This window comes from Metarhizium brunneum, chromosome 1 (assembly GCF_013426205.1).
Source record: "Metarhizium brunneum chromosome 1, complete sequence".
Classification (NCBI taxonomy): domain Eukaryota; kingdom Fungi; phylum Ascomycota; class Sordariomycetes; order Hypocreales; family Clavicipitaceae; genus Metarhizium; species Metarhizium brunneum.
Window position 1 is genome coordinate 7,056,293 of NC_089422.1, and position 16,996 is coordinate 7,073,288.

Sequence of the window (16,996 nt, forward strand, 5' to 3'; positions counted from 1 at the left end):
GACGATAGAGCGAATACAGGATCATCTTCCTCTGCCGCCTCGCCATTTGTACTACCGTATTTATTCAAGAGCTGCAACCCCCCCATTGTCTTTGGTGTAGACCCGCCACGTCCAGCTCGAGAGGGATACGAATAGGTGTGGTTCCCAGAGGGCTACTGGGCAGAGAGACAGCCTGCAGCCGCACCACGGACGAAGAGTAATGCGAGCTCTCGGTTTTGGAGGTGGAAATCACGATCACCCAAGTCCACAAGCGAGACGGACGGAAGAGATGCATCATACGCGTCTCCCACGGCATCGGTGTCATCACCATTATCCAAATTTGACACCACTGGCGCTCAGCAAGCCCCCAGCCCGTACCTTTCTGAGTCTGCCCATGTCTTATCTTTACAACATCCAGTAGGCAAGACTTTGGCTACTGGGTCCGATGAAAGTGTCAGAGTATCGCCAAATTCGAATGAGTCTAGAGTGAATTGGCAAGGGAATGAAAATACCCCTGGCCCGATCTTTGATGTATTGCGTCCCCAGATGGCACCTCATACTCCGTCTATTCGGTCTCAAAGTTCCAAAAGATTACGAATATCCAAAAGAAGTGACTACTCTGAACAACAGGATGAGTTACGCCTCGACAACATACCATTGGAGCATAATACGGTTGGTGATATAACACAAGAAGTCTACGCTTGAATAGCATTAACTCACTAAAGGTACAGATGGAAGAAGGCCCTAATGACGACCACAAACCAGAAAACAGTAGCGTCACATGTGCTCGTCTCCCGTGGATGTCTGCTTGGTCACACAGTCTTGGCAAGACTGGTACTTGGTTCAAGGAAGAAGTTGCGCACTCGAAGCTCAGTCACAAGTTCTTTGGTCGGGCTTCCTCGCATCCGAAGCATTCTCACCAGTCATTATGTGCAACTCCAAACTCCTCGAGACGAGGATCCAAAAATACCCGTAAATACGGGTCAGGAATGTTCCTTAGCACCAACAGTAAGTTCATGCCTTTCTCTACTTGCAAATACGCACGAATAGGACCAAACCCACAGCTTCTCAGATAGTTTCCGGTCCGCAAATAGTCAATTTCCTGGAGGAGTAAGTACACATCCGCTGTTGTTGGTCTGCAACGCTATAGTCATAGTTCATCACATTTAACAAGGTTTCAGGAAGCTATTCGAGTCAGCACACCGCCTCTGGACAAGGACACGGCGGACGGAAAGCCCAGGGGTTTCTTCACCTCGATGACGCCTCCAGATCATAATTCAACTAGCAGTCCATCTCCAACGCAATCTTCCGCCCATTCAAGCCCTCACCATGGCTATCAACGCAGCAGTTTCTCCTCTCAGCCTCGAGAATGGTTTGATCCAATGCCTCCGCGCAGCAAACGCCGTAAGCAGCAGCATCAGCAGCCATCCGCTGAGGACTTTGTATTCGATGTACCGGAGCACTTGCCAAGCAGTCCTCTTTGCCCTGCCAATATTCGACATAAAAGCGGCGGGACAGGACTGTGTGTCTACCACGGGCGAAGGAGAGCCAGGTCTACTCTGAGAGATACCAGTGAGACGCGTACCAGCACAGAGCTAACCGGGGGCCTTTATTAGGTTGAAAATATCTCTTTCCTTGTATCATAAGTTCAATATCACTGTCTTTATATAGAAAAAAAAAACACAGATTTTTTGGTGGTCCAAAAGCCGTACTGCTGCCAATCGTTATGCTCTGATCCATTTCCATTCCTTCCCGGGATAATTCGTCGTCTTTTTTTAATCTCGTACACCAACGCCAGGCTAAGTCCTATGAGAGTTATTAAAATAAGGTTTCTCTGCTTCTCAGGAAACGCCAATCTAAACAGCTTCAACCTCTTCATTGTCCCTCTGAGGTCCAGCTCAAATGTGGGAGGCGCCTTTGTATTCCTTGGACTCCTTGAGGGGGTCATAATGGGAAGGTGACCTTTCATTTCTATTACAAACAGCACCGAGCTCCCCCAGTCGGTGCATCTCGTACGGTAAGCTTGAGCAGTTTTGAACATCCGGCTTTTGATCCGCACCACCCAGTCGTTGCTAGGCATCATAAGTACATCAACAGGTTCGTACGACTGCTTCTTTTTGAGTGAGAAAAAAAGTCCCCGCCCGCTTGAAGCTTTCTCCGTTACCGCCAATATGGGTGAGAATGAGAACAGCGGTGTAGACAGCAAAGATGGGAAGCATCAAGTTCCTCGGACGGCGAATTGAACCATGGAAGAATAAAAATGAGACCCGTTCCCAGGGCCGGGGTGATGAGTATAATGAGACGTAGGATTGGCCAAGGTTTCCATCGAGTCGGGAGAGATGTTATAGATAGGATGGCCATTAGAAAGAGGCAGCACCCTGCGGCAATGGACCCGTAAGCAAACTGCAGAATATTTTTCATTAGCAATTGATGAGAAAGAGTTTTTGAACTGATATGGCACAACAAGGAGTATGCTAGATGTCATATGTTATCAGTATATGTACCACAAGCCGATGACGCCGCCACGTCTTATTGGCAACCTTGTTTTGAAGCATGCCAGCATTTATATTCCCTGTTGTGATTTTCTGGTCGGCTGAATGACGTCCTTGACGACGTCGATTCCAAAGACTTGGAAAGGGTTTTTTTGTCGTGGATTCTATGATGCTTTGGACAGATGTGACAAAGGTAAAAAACGCATCCTCGTTCTTGGAGAATACATCTATATCTTGTGTCTCGCTGTACGTTCTGCAAAGTTCATTTTGACCAGTGTGATGTCGCGAATGTCGTAAAATGACTGCATTCAACATGCCAAATATACTATCTGTTACAAATTGCACATCATACGATGCCGCAAGGAACCAGGTGAGCCACAACAGACTACGAGCTCACATGTCAGCACTGTTTCTAAACCGTGGCCCGTTTTCTCAAGAGCCCAAGATGGTTATACCCAGGAGATATTCCAACTGTGAGGGGGCGTAACTCCCACCGCTGCCATAATGAGAAGAATCTTATAAGGAAGCTTGGCAAGTGTCTTTGGCTGTTCTTTGAGTTGCTGTATATCGTCAAACTCAACGCCGTCAGCTCATTCTATAGATGCAGCATCATCAAACCCTTTGATGATTGTGTATTTGGTTTGGAAGTCGTGCCTTTAGAGTGTCCCGAGCAGACTGAGGTGACTGATCCATTAGATGGCGTATGACGATTCGTTATCGATGGCGGCTAGACGTTGATGAGTTGGCGTTTGGGGCTTTGTTTCTCGTAGCTTGACGTTTACGAGAGCGATCAGTTGTAGGAGGATCTTCCTCGTCATCTGGGAACTTTTTTATATCCGCATCACCGTTATTCAACATTGCATTGCAACCACAGCACCTTTCATGTCCTAGCACTTGAGTTGACCTTTGAAGAAACAGGCCTGGAGCCACAGTTGGGCCAGCCACTCTGTGGGTCCCCGATTCAGTGGTCTGGTGGATCAGACAGCGCCTTGCCAATCGGCTTCGCGCTCAACGCGTCTCGCCCAAGTCAATTGACGCGCCAAATGACCTCCCTCATCTGACGACATGCCAGAGGAGGCGGTTAATCAACCAGAACACCGTCGTATCAACTATCGCCTACGAGCTTTGCATTTCAGCTCATAGCTGACTTGGTGATGGATCAGGATGTTACCCCGACTGGCCGAAAGCGATCGGTGGACGACATCGAAAATGATATAATACCCGACCCGATCAAGAGGAGAAAGTTGGATGATGCAGCAGCTGGCTCACCCTCGACCCCCAAAGCCCTTAAAGCCATTGCCTCAGCTATCTCGGGCGTTTTTGGGGCCGCCCGCCAGTCTCGGAAAGAGGTCAATGGCACCGAACCATCTTTGCCGGCTACTTCGACCCAACCCAAGCCTCTCCTCAGCACCAACAAAAATGGTCGTTTGCTCAGCCCAGCTGCTCCCGCTGCTCCCGCTGCTGCTGCTCATCCAGCTTCGTCACCGATGAAACGGCCCGCCATCAAGATAGCAGCATTGAGAGGAACAATATGGGACAATGGCGATCTCCCCGAATCAAAGAAATGTACTGTTCCAAAGCGCCCAGTCAAGCAAGCCGTGATGGGAAATAGGTATCAGGGTCCATTGCCGCCCGCGTCTGTCTACCAGCCCAAGGAGGCGACAGCATCCGCCCAGAAGCCGGGCTCTATCGCTGGCAACAAAGCACTGCCGCCAAAGGGCATTCTTACACCAACCAAGAAACGAGGCCGGCCACGCAAAAACGTCACCTTTAACGGGGGTACCAATGGCGAAGTATACTTTGATGATTTACCCAAGACCTCGACCGCAAGAAAACCAAAAGCGATCAAAGCGCAAATGGCACAGCAAGAGGACGACGGTATAGTCTGCGAGATGTGTTACAAGCCAGACTCAATAGCGCCAAACGAGATTATACTCTGCGACAATTGCGATTTTGCCGTGCATCAGCAATGCTACGATATCAAAGAGGTCCCCGAAGGCGACTGGTTGTGCAAATCTTGCTCTCAGGAAGATGTGCTCAAGGCGCCAGGCGAGCCCACCCCCAAAACGAACGAACCTTCATATCCGGTCGAGGTGCCCGACATACCGAACCTGGATCATCATCTGCGAGGGTTTCAGCGTGTGCTCTTGGACCGATGCTCGGGACGGCGGCGGATACGGATGTTCGGGCAGGAGGAGCCGTATGAGAAGGTTAGGCAGCTTATTGAACAAACTGTCGTGGCGGGAGAGGGTAACTCAATGTTGGTCATTGGACCACGTGGCTCTGGCAAGACGACGGTAAGAAATAAATGATGATGGATTATGCGGCGTATGGAGAGTGTACTAACGATGAACGATGTGCAGTTGGTGGAAAACATCATAGTTGACCTATCAAAGGAACACGGGCATGAGTTTCACGTAGTACGGCTCAATGGGTTCATCCACACTGATGACAAGTTGGCCCTGAAGGAAATTTGGCGACAGCTTGGAAAGGAGATGGAGGTTGAAGACGACCTACTGAACCGGGTACGCTAACAACATAACATGCATTGCCAAAGTCAACTGCTAATACAGAGTGCAGATAAACTACGCAGATACGATGGCATCACTTCTGGCTCTGCTCTCGCACCCATCCGAAATTATGGGCACCGACGAAAACCTCACATCTCAGTCGGTGGTATTCGTCATTGACGAGTTTGACATGTTTGCGTCCCATCCCAGACAGACCTTACTGTATAATCTTTACGACATTGCGCAGTCTCGCAAGGCTCCGATTGCCGTTTTGGGTTGCACCACTCGTATCGGCGTAGTAGATATGCTTGAGAAGAGAGTCAAGAGTCGTTTTAGCCACCGCTACGTGTATCTCGCTCCACCCAAATCTCTGCCGGCATTCTGGCAGATTTGTCGCCAAGGCCTTATGATTGACAAACCTGATGTTGAGAGCGAAGGTGTAGATGTTCACACGGAGGGCCACATTGAGTTTCATAAATATTGGACTCAAAAGATAGAGGTAAAGTTCATCTCAGCGTGACCTTGGGCTTTCTTTTTTCTTTTTTCACCGAGGTCAGGCTGACAGATTGGCAGGAGCTCTACAAGCAACGGCAATTCCAACACTTGCTACAATATCATTACTTTACAACAAAGTCTGCGGCGGCCTTCTTTACGGAATGGATATGGCCTCTTTCTTCGCTCTCGTCAAGGAACCTCACAATGAACAGCCCGACAGCATTGTCGCCGACGACTTCGTTGGCTCCCCCAGACTCACGGATGCAATTGCTGTCCACCTTGTCGTATCTTGAGCTGGGACTACTCATCGCCGCGGCGAGGTTAGACATTGTGGCGCACACGGACACGGTCAATTTCGCCATGGCATACGACGAGTACAGCTCGCTGGTGGGCAAACAACGAGTCCAATCGTCGACGGCGGGCATGCTGGCCATGGGCGGCAGCGCGAGGGCATGGAGCCGCGGTGTTGCAGGAGTGGCCTGGGAGAGGTTGATTGCGCTGGGATTGTTGGTGCCTGCTGGAATCGGCGGCAGCAGGTCCCTCGGACATGGAGGGCTGGACAGCAAAATGTGGAAAGTTGATGTTGCGCTGGAGGAGATTCCGACGGCAGTCAAGCTGAGCACGACCCTGGCAAGATGGTGCCGGGAGATATGAGGCATGTTTCGGTGGTTCTTCGAGGCAGGTGGCACTAAATGGGACATGATGTATCATAGGCGTTAACGTGGCATTGATGATAGCATTGCATGTAGTCTGGTGGGAGCATACAACCAGGGCATAGATATGGGCGGGCTGTAGTTGACTTTTTGGCTCTCGTTTATCCTACCTACCCGGTAGCAGGCACCAGGTCAACTGGTAATTCTTATACCCGTCAAGTACGTGCTAGTTGATACTAATTGTCTGTCGGCTCGATGACCACAACCGGCACAGCTGTTCAATGCTGGCTCGTTCATTTTCAGCAGCATTGAAGGTCGGCACACGTGGACTGCACCAACCAGGCTGTCCTTGTTAATGAATGAGGTGGTACAATTGTTGGGCCGGGCTGGGCTTCGTTTGGTACGTTCGGAAGTAGGTGCCAGTTATTACTACTCACTGCATGTTAGTCTGGTAGTACTACCACGGATTGCTGCGGCTCCGAGCCGGCGCCACTCATGTCTCCGGTTTAGGGGAGCCCTGGTGCTGCAGGGCTGGAAACGGGGGAGCCGAACCAGACACCACATGCATGCTGTCAGGTGCGCCGTGCGTGCAGAAGGGCAGTGTCCCCTAAGAATAGTACCAGACACCGACGTGGACCATGGACGGCATTTCGGGGACCCCAGCCAACCAGCAGCTGGCCGCCTGGCTGCATGTGAGATCCAATTGATGGAATTGATCTGTGCCAAGCCCTGGGATCCCTTCTTTGCCGGCCAGCCCTGGGGTGCAGATCCCGGCACTATCCTCTCCTCGCCTCTGCTCGTCTGCTACAATGGTACGGAGCTGGTCGTTTGGGGTGAGTGATTTGCGTCTTCTCCTTGGCCGGAAGAAGACGACGACGGCCAAGTGCCGGACGCGAAATCGACACCAGACAGTCAGCGGGACGAATGAGGTGCATTTCCCAAGACACGCCCGCGCCCTCGCCCTCCTCCTGAGTCCTTGCTCAATGTTGGGGTAACCCACCCAACGTTGACACGCACGTGGCGCTCGGGTCCAGGCTTGGACGCTGCGAGCGCTCGAGGCTGGAGTCTGGTGCTGCGACCTGCTCCGGGTACTTGCACGGGTAAGTAGTCAGCCATCAACTAACCGGCTGGTCTGGTCGCATCAAGGTCAATGCAGGGGGCTGAGACTCTGCAACTCTGCAACTCTGCAACGCTGAGACGCTGAGAAGCCTCATGCGGCCTGGCGGCTTCAAAACACCATCCTTGCCCTTGCGACTGGTTGCGGCTCATTTTCATTCCCATACATGATTGCCGGTGTCCTCGTCGCCCCCCATCGCAGACCGGCCAGATGCTGCCTGTGCCTGCGCCTGTGCTGTTGAAGTTCTTGCTGGGCAGCCCCTGTACCGGAACACCCAGACGACGGCATCAGTCTTTGCTTTGGGTTGAACGCCCGTAACGGAGTTGCATCTGCCTTTTGCTATCCGACGTCGTTGGCATCATCATCGTCAACAGCACCCGCCACTGGCTACAAAACCCTACCGACCTAAACCGAGACTTGAGATAGAGTTGAGCGCACTCGCCCAGCAACCATGTCCAAACGAACCGTCTTCACAACCGTCACCCCCCTCCCCTTGGGCCTCACCCGCGATGCCGCAGTCGCCTTCCTCCATGACCACCTCCAAATGATCGATCTCAACCCGCTCATCAAGGACCGGCACCGCATTCCACCACCCCGCCACGCGCCCGACGAAGAACTCAGCTGTGTGTGGTACTCTCTCACCGACAAGGTGTCGTACCTACCCGGCGGTCTCGCCTCCAGCGACGTCACCTACACGGCCGCCTTTCACGACTTGCCGCGCGGCATCCAGACGCACTGCTACGCGCCCATGGGCGTCGAAACCCGCTCCAAGTGGTCCATCGGGGGTTCCATGCCCGGCGAGCCTCTGGAGCCCATGGAGTTGGGGCTCGGCGCCCCCACGACGGGCTTGTACCTGAGGGAGGACGTGGACCTGCGGTGTAATATTTTCATGGCCAGTTTTGTCAAGAAGACCATCAAGAAGAGCCACTCTTCCCTGGTCGACCGCCTACATCGTGTCGCCAAGGGCCAGACGAGCAGCGAGAGCTCGACGACGACGTTGCAGCAGCAGCAGCAGCAGCAGCCCCGGAATGCGCAAACCACACTGCCGGGCTTCTCCTGGCAGCGTGATAATCGCTTCCACGGGCATAGCAGGAATGTGAGCACCCCGGCCTTGGCAAGCGGCACGAACCCGTTCAATGATCGGCCGTTGCCGCCCACGCCGCCGGCCGAGTTGTACGATTCGAAGCCGCTGCCTTCATATGACCCTCTTGCGCAGCGCGAACCACAGGCCGCCGAGCTTCAATAAATATGCGCTGCTGCGCAAGTATACATGTTTGGCTCCTCCAGTTAGCGCTTGCGACGAAAGCCGCCAACAGAACCCTGAACCCTGTCCGGTCTATTCTCCGGGGTTGCCAATTCGTTGATTGGAAAGCCAGTTATAATAATATCTGCGAATACAAAGTCAGGGGTCATTAGAAACCTGAAGCCACCGATGCCATGGTTGTTTTACATTGTGGCAACACCTATATACCCGTGTTAATAATTGCATCAATAAACTACCAAGAAATAAAAAAGCCTTTCTTTTTTCTTTACTTTTTTTTTTAATAGAAGAGACATTTGAGACATCGACGATAAAGTTACAGTCCATCAAGCAGTCGACACTTGACTCCCCGGACAGACGGATGGATTTAGCAAGTCGTATATTCAAGGGCGCTCACGAACCCGGCAGGGCATCCAAAGCACCGCCCGGCTCGCGAACAAGCCCCCCTATGCAATGCTATAATGGAAGTACAACAGCAACCACCCATAAAACAACTCCGGCTGACAAGTCGGCGCAGGGAGCAAATCCAAGTCCTCCAAAGTCGCCTCATGATCCAGTCAACCGCACTATATTACGTAGAACCACTCTCAAAAAAAAAAAAAGATTAAAAACCCTCGTCTAAGAAATTACAACCCAAAAAAGACCCTCATCATTGGACAAGTAGGCCTGCCCCCTTTTGCGCAAGGGAGGAAAAAAGAAAAGAAAAAAAGGGCGGCTCATGCCACCCCGCCCTAAGTGTCTATGACCGGGCTTACAAGGCGAAAACACCACCGACGAGACCAGCGGCAGCCATGGCGAAGCCGTACGCGGCGGTGAGGCCGTCGGCGCCGGCGACGACGACGCCCGTCGTGGCAGCAGGGGGAGGGGGCTGGGGAACGGCGGGAGTCTGCACAGACGGCTTGGGGGGAGGAATCTCCTTGGTGTGAGGAGGAGGAGCTTCCTTGGAGGGATGCGGCTTCTTGTGCGTCTGGATACAAAAGGCCAGGTTAGCAAGTCGTCCTCATTAGAGGGAACAAACAACAACATACCTCGGTAACGGTGCAGGGGCACTCGGTAATGGTCAGGGTGGTCGGCTTCGTCACCGTGTACGTCTTGGTGCCGATTTCGACGGTGGTAGGCTCAGGGCAGTAGGTGGTGTAGCGGCTGACGACCTGTGTCTTGGTGACGACGGTAGCATTTTGGTGACGGTCCGCGGAGGAGCCCCACGAGGGCTGGGCCTCGGCCGACGAGGCCTGGTGCCACTCGTGCGACGCGGCCGACGAGTGCTCCCAGTCGTGGTCGGGCTTGGCTGTCGGAGCCGGCGCCTCCCACGAGTGAGCGGCGGCGGCCTTGGAGGAGCCGGCGCCCAGCTCGACCGACGCGGGCGCGGGCGCCTGGCCGACGACGGAGCCCACGAGGGCGGCTGCAAAGATGAGTGCCTTGGTCTGCATGGTGACGGGTTCTGGGAGAAAAATAAGGACTAGCGAGTGTTGTGTTGTTGCGGCTTAGTGCAAACAACAACGGCAGATAATTAGCGAGTGTTGTAGAACGAATGTCTGGTGTGCTTGATAGAGCAGGAGCAAAATAACAAGGCAAAGGGAGCTATCATCTCGAGGGCCAGAGACGCGCAGCTATTTATGTTTGGATCTTGGTTCTGTCCCTTTCCCCCATTTCTCCTGGTTGTATTCACATCCCGAACCAGGCCTCGTTCCTGTGCACGCGGCCCAGAATTCCGGCCTACGAAAACAGACACCTGCCAAAAATGCAAACGAGGCACCGCGCACCAAAAAGGCACTTTACTAGAAACAAAACACGCCGTCTGTCTGTCCGTCCTGTCCTGACCGTCTTCGTGTGAAACAGTCAAATCTCGTCCTGTGAGGGCCATTCCACCCCCTTAAACACCAAAAAAGAAAAGAAAAGAAAAGAAACCAAACTGGTCGACGAAGCTTGCCCGCCGGGCCAATGAGCACGCGCCGGGCCAACGCGGCATTCCAGTCGCCCCGTCGCTTCTGGCGACATCCATCAATCTAGTGACACACAGCACTGCGTGCCAAGCTGGGCGATCCCGACATCTGTCAGAGGCCACGGCACTTGGACACGCTTTCAAATCAGGAAGCCTCCTCGCGTGCCAGCCGGTTCGCGCGCCCTGCAGTGCTCCCGCGGCAACCAGACATTTCGCATTCCTCGCAGACACCTCTTGTCGATCCATCACCACCTGTTGCACCTGCTTGGGGAATGGCTCTCCTGTCCTGTTGGCTGCTGCAACTGTGCATGCATTCGTCCAGTACTGCACACTACGAGTTGCGATCGTCACAAGTCCAACACAACCAACCTATTAACACGTCATGGCACTTTCATACTCTGACAGCTCAAACGTCGTCTGTTCAGTCTCTCTTTTTTTTTTTAATAAAATAAATCATCTATGTACCGGCCCCCACGTGCCGTCTGCGGTCTGTCTGCTGTCTGCTGCCCACCGTCTGCTGCCTACTCGCTGCCAAGCGTGCCCGCAGACCTCAGACCCCGAGTCGTAATGATTTACATTCGTCTTCTAGGTACGACGTACATACATCCAAAGCCTTGGAAATCTCAAACATTTGCCTGAATGGGGAATCCCAGGGAATAAGACTCCGCCACCACTTCGGCTTTCGGGATGCCGTTGGGGAACGACACTGGCGACAGGCCGGTCCCATCTGATTGGCCTTTTGGGGAGTCTCTGCGCCGTTTTGCGTTTCGCCCTCTCCTCTTAAAGTCTTCTCCCGACCGTTAAGTGGCAGTATTGGTGGCTTGGTGGCTTCTGCATGACATGGCCAATGCCGCTCGTCCTGCGCCGTTCCACGTCTCCCATATGCCATGACATTTACGGACCGACGCCGAGGCAAAATTCTGAATGCGCCCAACCAGAACATGTCGCTGGTCTCACTGTGGCCACAACTCGGCCCGACGCCTCACAAATGGCGCGATATCAACGCATGCCATCCATGTTCGCATTGTTGTCATCATAGAAAATGTGAAATTGCCCCCCCCCCAAACGCCGTCTTCATTTCCAATCAAACAGAGACACAGAAAACAAGGCCACGCAGGCCAATGCCGCAGGCCAATGCCGCAGGCCATCGCAACAAGGGCGTTTTAAGAAGGGAAAATAATAATAAAAAAAGGGAGCATGCCAAACGTAAAGCATAAAGGCAGCAGTGTTGACCAGCCAGTTCAGAACACTGGCCACTGCGCTCACTCAATGCCGTTGACTGACGTCTCGTTCTGGATTGCGCGCCTGGTGATCCACACCCATGGGTGTTGGTATTGTATATAAATGAGGCCATAAAATGAGGCAAAAAGTATATAGTTTCCGAAAATAACGCAAAGAACACCGATTGATGCAGAGGTATAAGGTCTCGAATCTAGAACATCTCATGATAAAAACAAAATGACCATGTAAAAAAGTGAAATTGACGGCCGCCTCGTGAGTGGTGGAAAATGCTGTTCGACGCAAGCGTATAAACTTTAATTGATGGTGCATGACTCGGGGCCGCTCTTTGGCCAGCCGCCTCGGATTCTCAGCCCAGTAGAAGAAATGTTTCTTATTTGCGGTTGGAACGACTTTGGCTCCGCTCGGGTGCGCGGGCCGACATGTCAAGATCGTAGTTCCTGAGTTGCTGCTCGTACTTGGCGTTGCGAAGAAATTTCGGTACCGAATCCTGCAAACAAAGGCAAAAAATCTCCGTTAGCACAGTCTGCCGGGCCTGCCGATCCATGCGCGCCACGGAGCCCCGGGGGCGCAAGGGTAAGAGGCACCGATTCTAGAAAAGGATAGACTTACGCTAGCCATCAGCTTGAAAACTGCATTCTGTGCATCCTCGAACAGAGCCGTTACCTCCTGCAACGTCTCGATCATCGTGTTGTCTTGACCCACAGCCTTGGTCATGCGAGTAGCCAGGTTGTTGCGGAGTTGGTGGTCGATGTTGAGTTCACAGGGTGATCCTGGAGCCAAGAAGGCATTGTAGATGCCGTAGGCTTGAGCCATGATTTCCTTGATGGTGTCCATGGAGCTCGCGTTCGGTGCCTTTTGAGCTTGACGAATGGCATCCTTGCAGCTGCGTACGAATTCGCCAACGTCCTTGTAAAATGATAAATTCTCCTCGCAATGGGTTTCTCGTAAATTTTCCCTGAAAAGAAGGCGCAGAGCAGCATCGTTCAGGATCTTCTCTAGTCTCTGAGTGTTGGAATCTCTCGTGATGCCATTCCGTTGAGAGCCTGTACCATTTTCGCTCTCTGATGCGCGGCCCCTAGAACCACTTCCACTAATTAGCTCTTTACCACGGGTAGTGAGCTGGTAGATGGCATGCTTCGTTGGCTGAAACAGGTTGTATCCAGTGTTCTGTGACATAAAGGCCCGATCCTGAACGACAGGCTCCATCAAGTCGTACTCTACAAACAGAGACGCAATCTCGACGGTTTCACGACGGTCGACGATTGTGGAACAGTCCATCAGCCAGTCCGTGGTGGCTTTGCCGGTGAATGTGTCTCTGTAGGCCTTGCCGTTCACCTTCCGCTCTGCTGCCATTTTTACTCCGGTGAGCCCATCCCTATAATCGTGTAGGGAGTCAGAGTCGGCGGCAGTGACGCTGGTTTTGACGTTGCGTCGATCGGCACCAACAAAGCGGCGGAATATTACCTCGATAGTCCCCCAATCGTGTAGAAGCTTGTCTGTTTGCTGGTCACGTTCCAGAATGACCAACTGAGCCGAGCTCATATTGGATAATTCGCCAACCTGCTTCTGTTGGATGCCATTCCTGGAACAGAAGCGATCCAGCACCGTGATGCCCTTTGGAGTTAATTGCCAAACAGATCCCTTCATGTTGTACACTTGCTGGTATTTACCGTCTGCTGATTCGATAAAGCGGGCCTCCACGAAGCGTTGGCAGATGGACCTGGCCATGTCCTTGGCCATGGAAAAGGTCGTTGTTGTCGTCGTGGTAACAATTCTAGAAGGGTCCTTGGGATCGGGCATTCGATTTGATTGTGAGAATTTTAGTGAGCCGAGGTTATTGATGGCATCTTCTGAGAGGAAGGTGTATTCAACTTTTGACAGCCGTACGCGGTGTGCAGAAAGAGGCAGCAAGCTGACAATGAGAGTTGCGAATAAATCTTTGAAATCCTGTTTTTTGGATACAATTAGCAAAGAGCTTCTTGGCCAAGAATTATGTCTTAAGAGAGAATTAAAAATTTTTTTACAAAAAAAACAACAGCCAATTTCACTTTAACAATCATCCGCATCTGCAACACTGCGCATTGGAGTGGAACCATTCAAGTGTCAGAGCAGGTGGTCTGAGTGAGACGATGTTGGCATCAGTGAGTGAGAGATTGAGTGAGTCTAGTCTCGCTTAAACAAGACCAAGGAGGCGACCCCCACAGAGCTTCCCGCCTCGTGGTGTGCAAACGCACGTCACCCAACCTGATAAACCAATCCGCTGATTGCTCTCCAACTCTGAAATGCAAGCCTCTCCCGGTACAGCAGAATGATAGGGATGAATCCCAGGGCTTGTTAAAGGCAGCAAAAAAGAGCGAGGGGATGGCGAGGACATGGGATTGCAGAAAACATACCCTTGTGAAAGGTCGGTCATCGTCCGTCATGCGCAATAAGCGCGACGATGTTTGATGCATTTTCTTGTCAGACGGCGCTACTCTGATAGGTGCGGGCAGACTTGGATCTGTCTCCGAGTATGGCTGTGAAGGTGGATGGTTCGCCTGAGCCGCTGGAGACACTACCTTGATTTGGGCTCTTGGGGCGGGAGCGAAGGGGCCGTTGACAGAAAATGCCTTGGATCCGGCGGTTCTGCCTGGGCTTGAGGGTTCTGGACTGGGAGCAGAAAGTGATTGCAAAGAGAGACGAGCCAGTGCCGAGTTCGAGTGTCGAGGCCGGATGACGGGTTCAGATATGCCGGCGAATGCGTTCTGGGTTCTGTCCAGGGCGGCAGCGGCTCGGCTGAGAAGACTGGTGGCAGAACGCTGTGATCGGGAAAAGGAACTTGCGGACGGAGTGCTCGAGTGTCGCTGGTGGTGGGAGGAAGCGGGCAGGGTGGTGAGGTCGGCAGTCAGGCGGTCTGACGTCGATGATCGGGGTGCAGAGGTGTAGTGCTTCAATGGCGGGGTGTGGTGCGCGTGGTGGTTATCGTGACTGCGATGATGCGTCTTGGAAGCTTGCGAGGGAGTGTCGTCTTCGATCGGAGGTCGATGCGACAGGGCGGCCATCTGACGAAGCCAAAAAAGTTAGGACAGATGGTGACGGCGATGGGAAAGTTGAAATAGAAGACAAAGCGGACTGCATGGGACGACCAAAAAGAATTAGGACCAGACAAGAGATGGTCAGAGCCTAGCGCCTAGCGTCTGGTCTCAAGTGCAAGCAAGTGCTCTCTCAGTGTCTCGCCAGGGGGGGTGGGGTGTACGGAGTCAAGTATGGAGACCACTCGAGGGCGCAAAGGTGCACCCGTTTGCCCAGTTTAACGTGGGAGCCCAGGAACAGACGAAGCAGGCGCGCAGGCGACAAGATGGCACAAGAGCCAGCACCACGCTCCATGCCCCCATGCCCCCATGCCCATGCTCCCACTGCCATGCCTGCAAGTGCCATGCCATGCCATGCCACACGACCTGAGCCTGGTGTGTGAAGCCACCCAGGGGCTGGATGTAGAGGGTACTTGCAGCAAAATCTTCAGGAGCCGGGCCCGGGGCGTGGGACGTGGGACGTGGGACGTGGGACGTGGGACATGAGGCGTGAGGGTGGGTCCTGGGTCGAGGGGCCAAGCTAGGCCGCCTGCGCTGCTCGAGTTGTCGGACGAGGAAGACCAGGGCATGGCCTCGTGCTCACGCTCGTGGTCGTGGGCTGTGGGCGGGCTCCAGTGCTGCGGGCTCCAGCGCCCTGTGGTGGACTGTGGACTGACGATAGCGTGGATGGAAGGGCCGGGGCTTCGAAGGTGGATATTGACTGCATTTGATAGCCCTCGGTGCTCAAGTGCTCGTTGACTTTGGCGTCACCTCGCCGACATGTCGAGCGCATCACCCAACAAAGGGCTGCCCAGCTGGCGGTTTGCGGCATTGGTTTCCACGCTCATTGCCCATCGTCGACGTGCATATATTGAGCCGTAGCTGGACCTTGAGCCATGGCAGCAAAGCAAGCCTGCTCGACTGGACGTGACAACCCCGACTCCGCAAGTGAGCTCAGCGCAACCTCTGGAACGGCACAACTCTGCACGCATGGAGCAAGTACGTTTCCATTTTCCCCAGCATTGTTCGATAGCCTGCGTCTGCTGGCTTCTATACACGGCACATGCAGACTTGGGCAAGCGACTATTCAATGCCGTGGCTGGTGTAACTTGGCTCCTCAGCCTCAAGCAGTTGAATGAAGCCTGCACTGGACCACCGGCTGGGACATTGTAAAGCCCTTGGTAAACCAAATGTTGGCCAGCAAATACAATTGCTTGTCGACTCAAGTGATGCAGTGCCCAAGCGCTATAGTGCTTCTCAAATTCAACCCGAATCACTGATTCAAAGCCGCCAGCTATGTGTTTCTATCCCAGGGAAGACATACACACACACACACATATGATACGAGTAGGGACGAAAGAGCCATGGTGAGCATGAGTATCGCAATGCAAAGACCAGCCCAAGTCACAAACCGCTTGCGCTCAAGCTCGCCCACTTGAGCATCTGCCAACGCCTGACACAAGGCAGACCAGGGTCAGGGTGGTCAAGAGGTGGGGGATGATCCATCGTGAAGAGAAAAAGAAAGAAAAAAAGACGACCGTGAAACCGAGGCTCCGTGAGCCCCTGGATAACGGGGAGAGAAGAAAAAAGAGGAAGAGGAAGGAAGAGAGAGAATGGCAGGTCAAGATCAAAGAAATGCCATGCGCAACAAAAATAAAATAAAAAGGGGATACGTCATGCTACCGACGGCGTGACATGAATTTTGTCTATTCGACAAGTAGACCAAGGGGAACCGCTACACTGGGCAGACTGCATGTCCGTCATCAACGTCTCAATTGTCGCCCTCTCTGTGCTCCATCCTGGTGGGATGCAACGTTCGGGCCATGTGCCGGTGGGTGTGACACGGGAACTTGGCTGTCCGCATCACGATGGGCGCGCGTGCTTTATCAAATGCAAAGAATTTGAATAGCGTCAATCATCTCAACCCTTCGCCCTGCTAGCACGAGGCGCACGGGGTATTTGATGTGCACATCCGGAGCCTGGCCGAAACGGGCTTTGGATCAGGCTATTGTACGATCCACCTTGCAAGAACGACATGTCCATGTTGCCAGTACCTGTTCAGCGATTCCTGTGAGGGCATTCGTTGGACCCTCGAGAGCCGTACGATAACAAATAAAAAATGAGTCGGAACCGACTTTCATCACGCTGAAATTGCATGCCCGAGAATCCAGGACCATCGATGCAGTCGTCGACTGATGGACTGGTGCCATGTATCACAAGCCGGCGCGGACCAAACGCTGGCTCAAGGTCTTCAC

The 16,996-nt window shown here is 53.0% G+C and overlaps 4 protein-coding genes across 4 annotated transcripts; 2 read left to right on the top strand and 2 right to left on the bottom strand.

Annotated features, from left to right (window-relative positions):
* Positions 1-1,308: 1,308 nt before the first annotated feature.
* Positions 1,309-6,130, top strand: orc4 (Origin recognition complex subunit 4; the record flags this gene model as incomplete). The annotated part of the gene is made up of 5 exons (XM_014692912.2): positions 1,309-1,383; positions 3,635-4,768; positions 4,835-4,996; positions 5,052-5,480; positions 5,555-6,130. The coding sequence occupies 5 exons, from the start codon at positions 1,309-1,311 to the stop codon at positions 6,128-6,130; spliced, it is 2,376 nt and encodes a 791-aa protein (XP_014548398.2).
* Positions 6,131-7,697: 1,567 nt separating this feature from the next.
* Positions 7,698-8,492, top strand: G6M90_00g021500 (uncharacterized protein; the record flags this gene model as incomplete). Its single annotated transcript, XM_014692911.1, has 1 exon — positions 7,698-8,492. One exon carries the CDS (start codon positions 7,698-7,700, stop codon positions 8,490-8,492), a length of 795 nt encoding a protein of 264 aa, XP_014548397.1.
* A 766-nt stretch (positions 8,493-9,258) lies between these two features.
* On the bottom strand, positions 9,259-9,937 carry G6M90_00g021510 (uncharacterized protein; the record flags this gene model as incomplete). The annotated part of the gene is made up of 2 exons (XM_014692910.1): positions 9,259-9,474; positions 9,536-9,937. The coding sequence occupies 2 exons, from the start codon at positions 9,935-9,937 to the stop codon at positions 9,259-9,261; spliced, it is 618 nt and encodes a 205-aa protein (XP_014548396.1).
* Positions 9,938-12,061: 2,124 nt separating this feature from the next.
* Positions 12,062-14,732, bottom strand: flbA (Developmental regulator flbA; the record flags this gene model as incomplete). The annotated part of the gene is made up of 3 exons (XM_014692909.1): positions 12,062-12,178; positions 12,301-13,638; positions 14,085-14,732. The coding sequence occupies 3 exons, from the start codon at positions 14,730-14,732 to the stop codon at positions 12,062-12,064; spliced, it is 2,103 nt and encodes a 700-aa protein (XP_014548395.1).
* Positions 14,733-16,996: the final 2,264 nt, after the last annotated feature.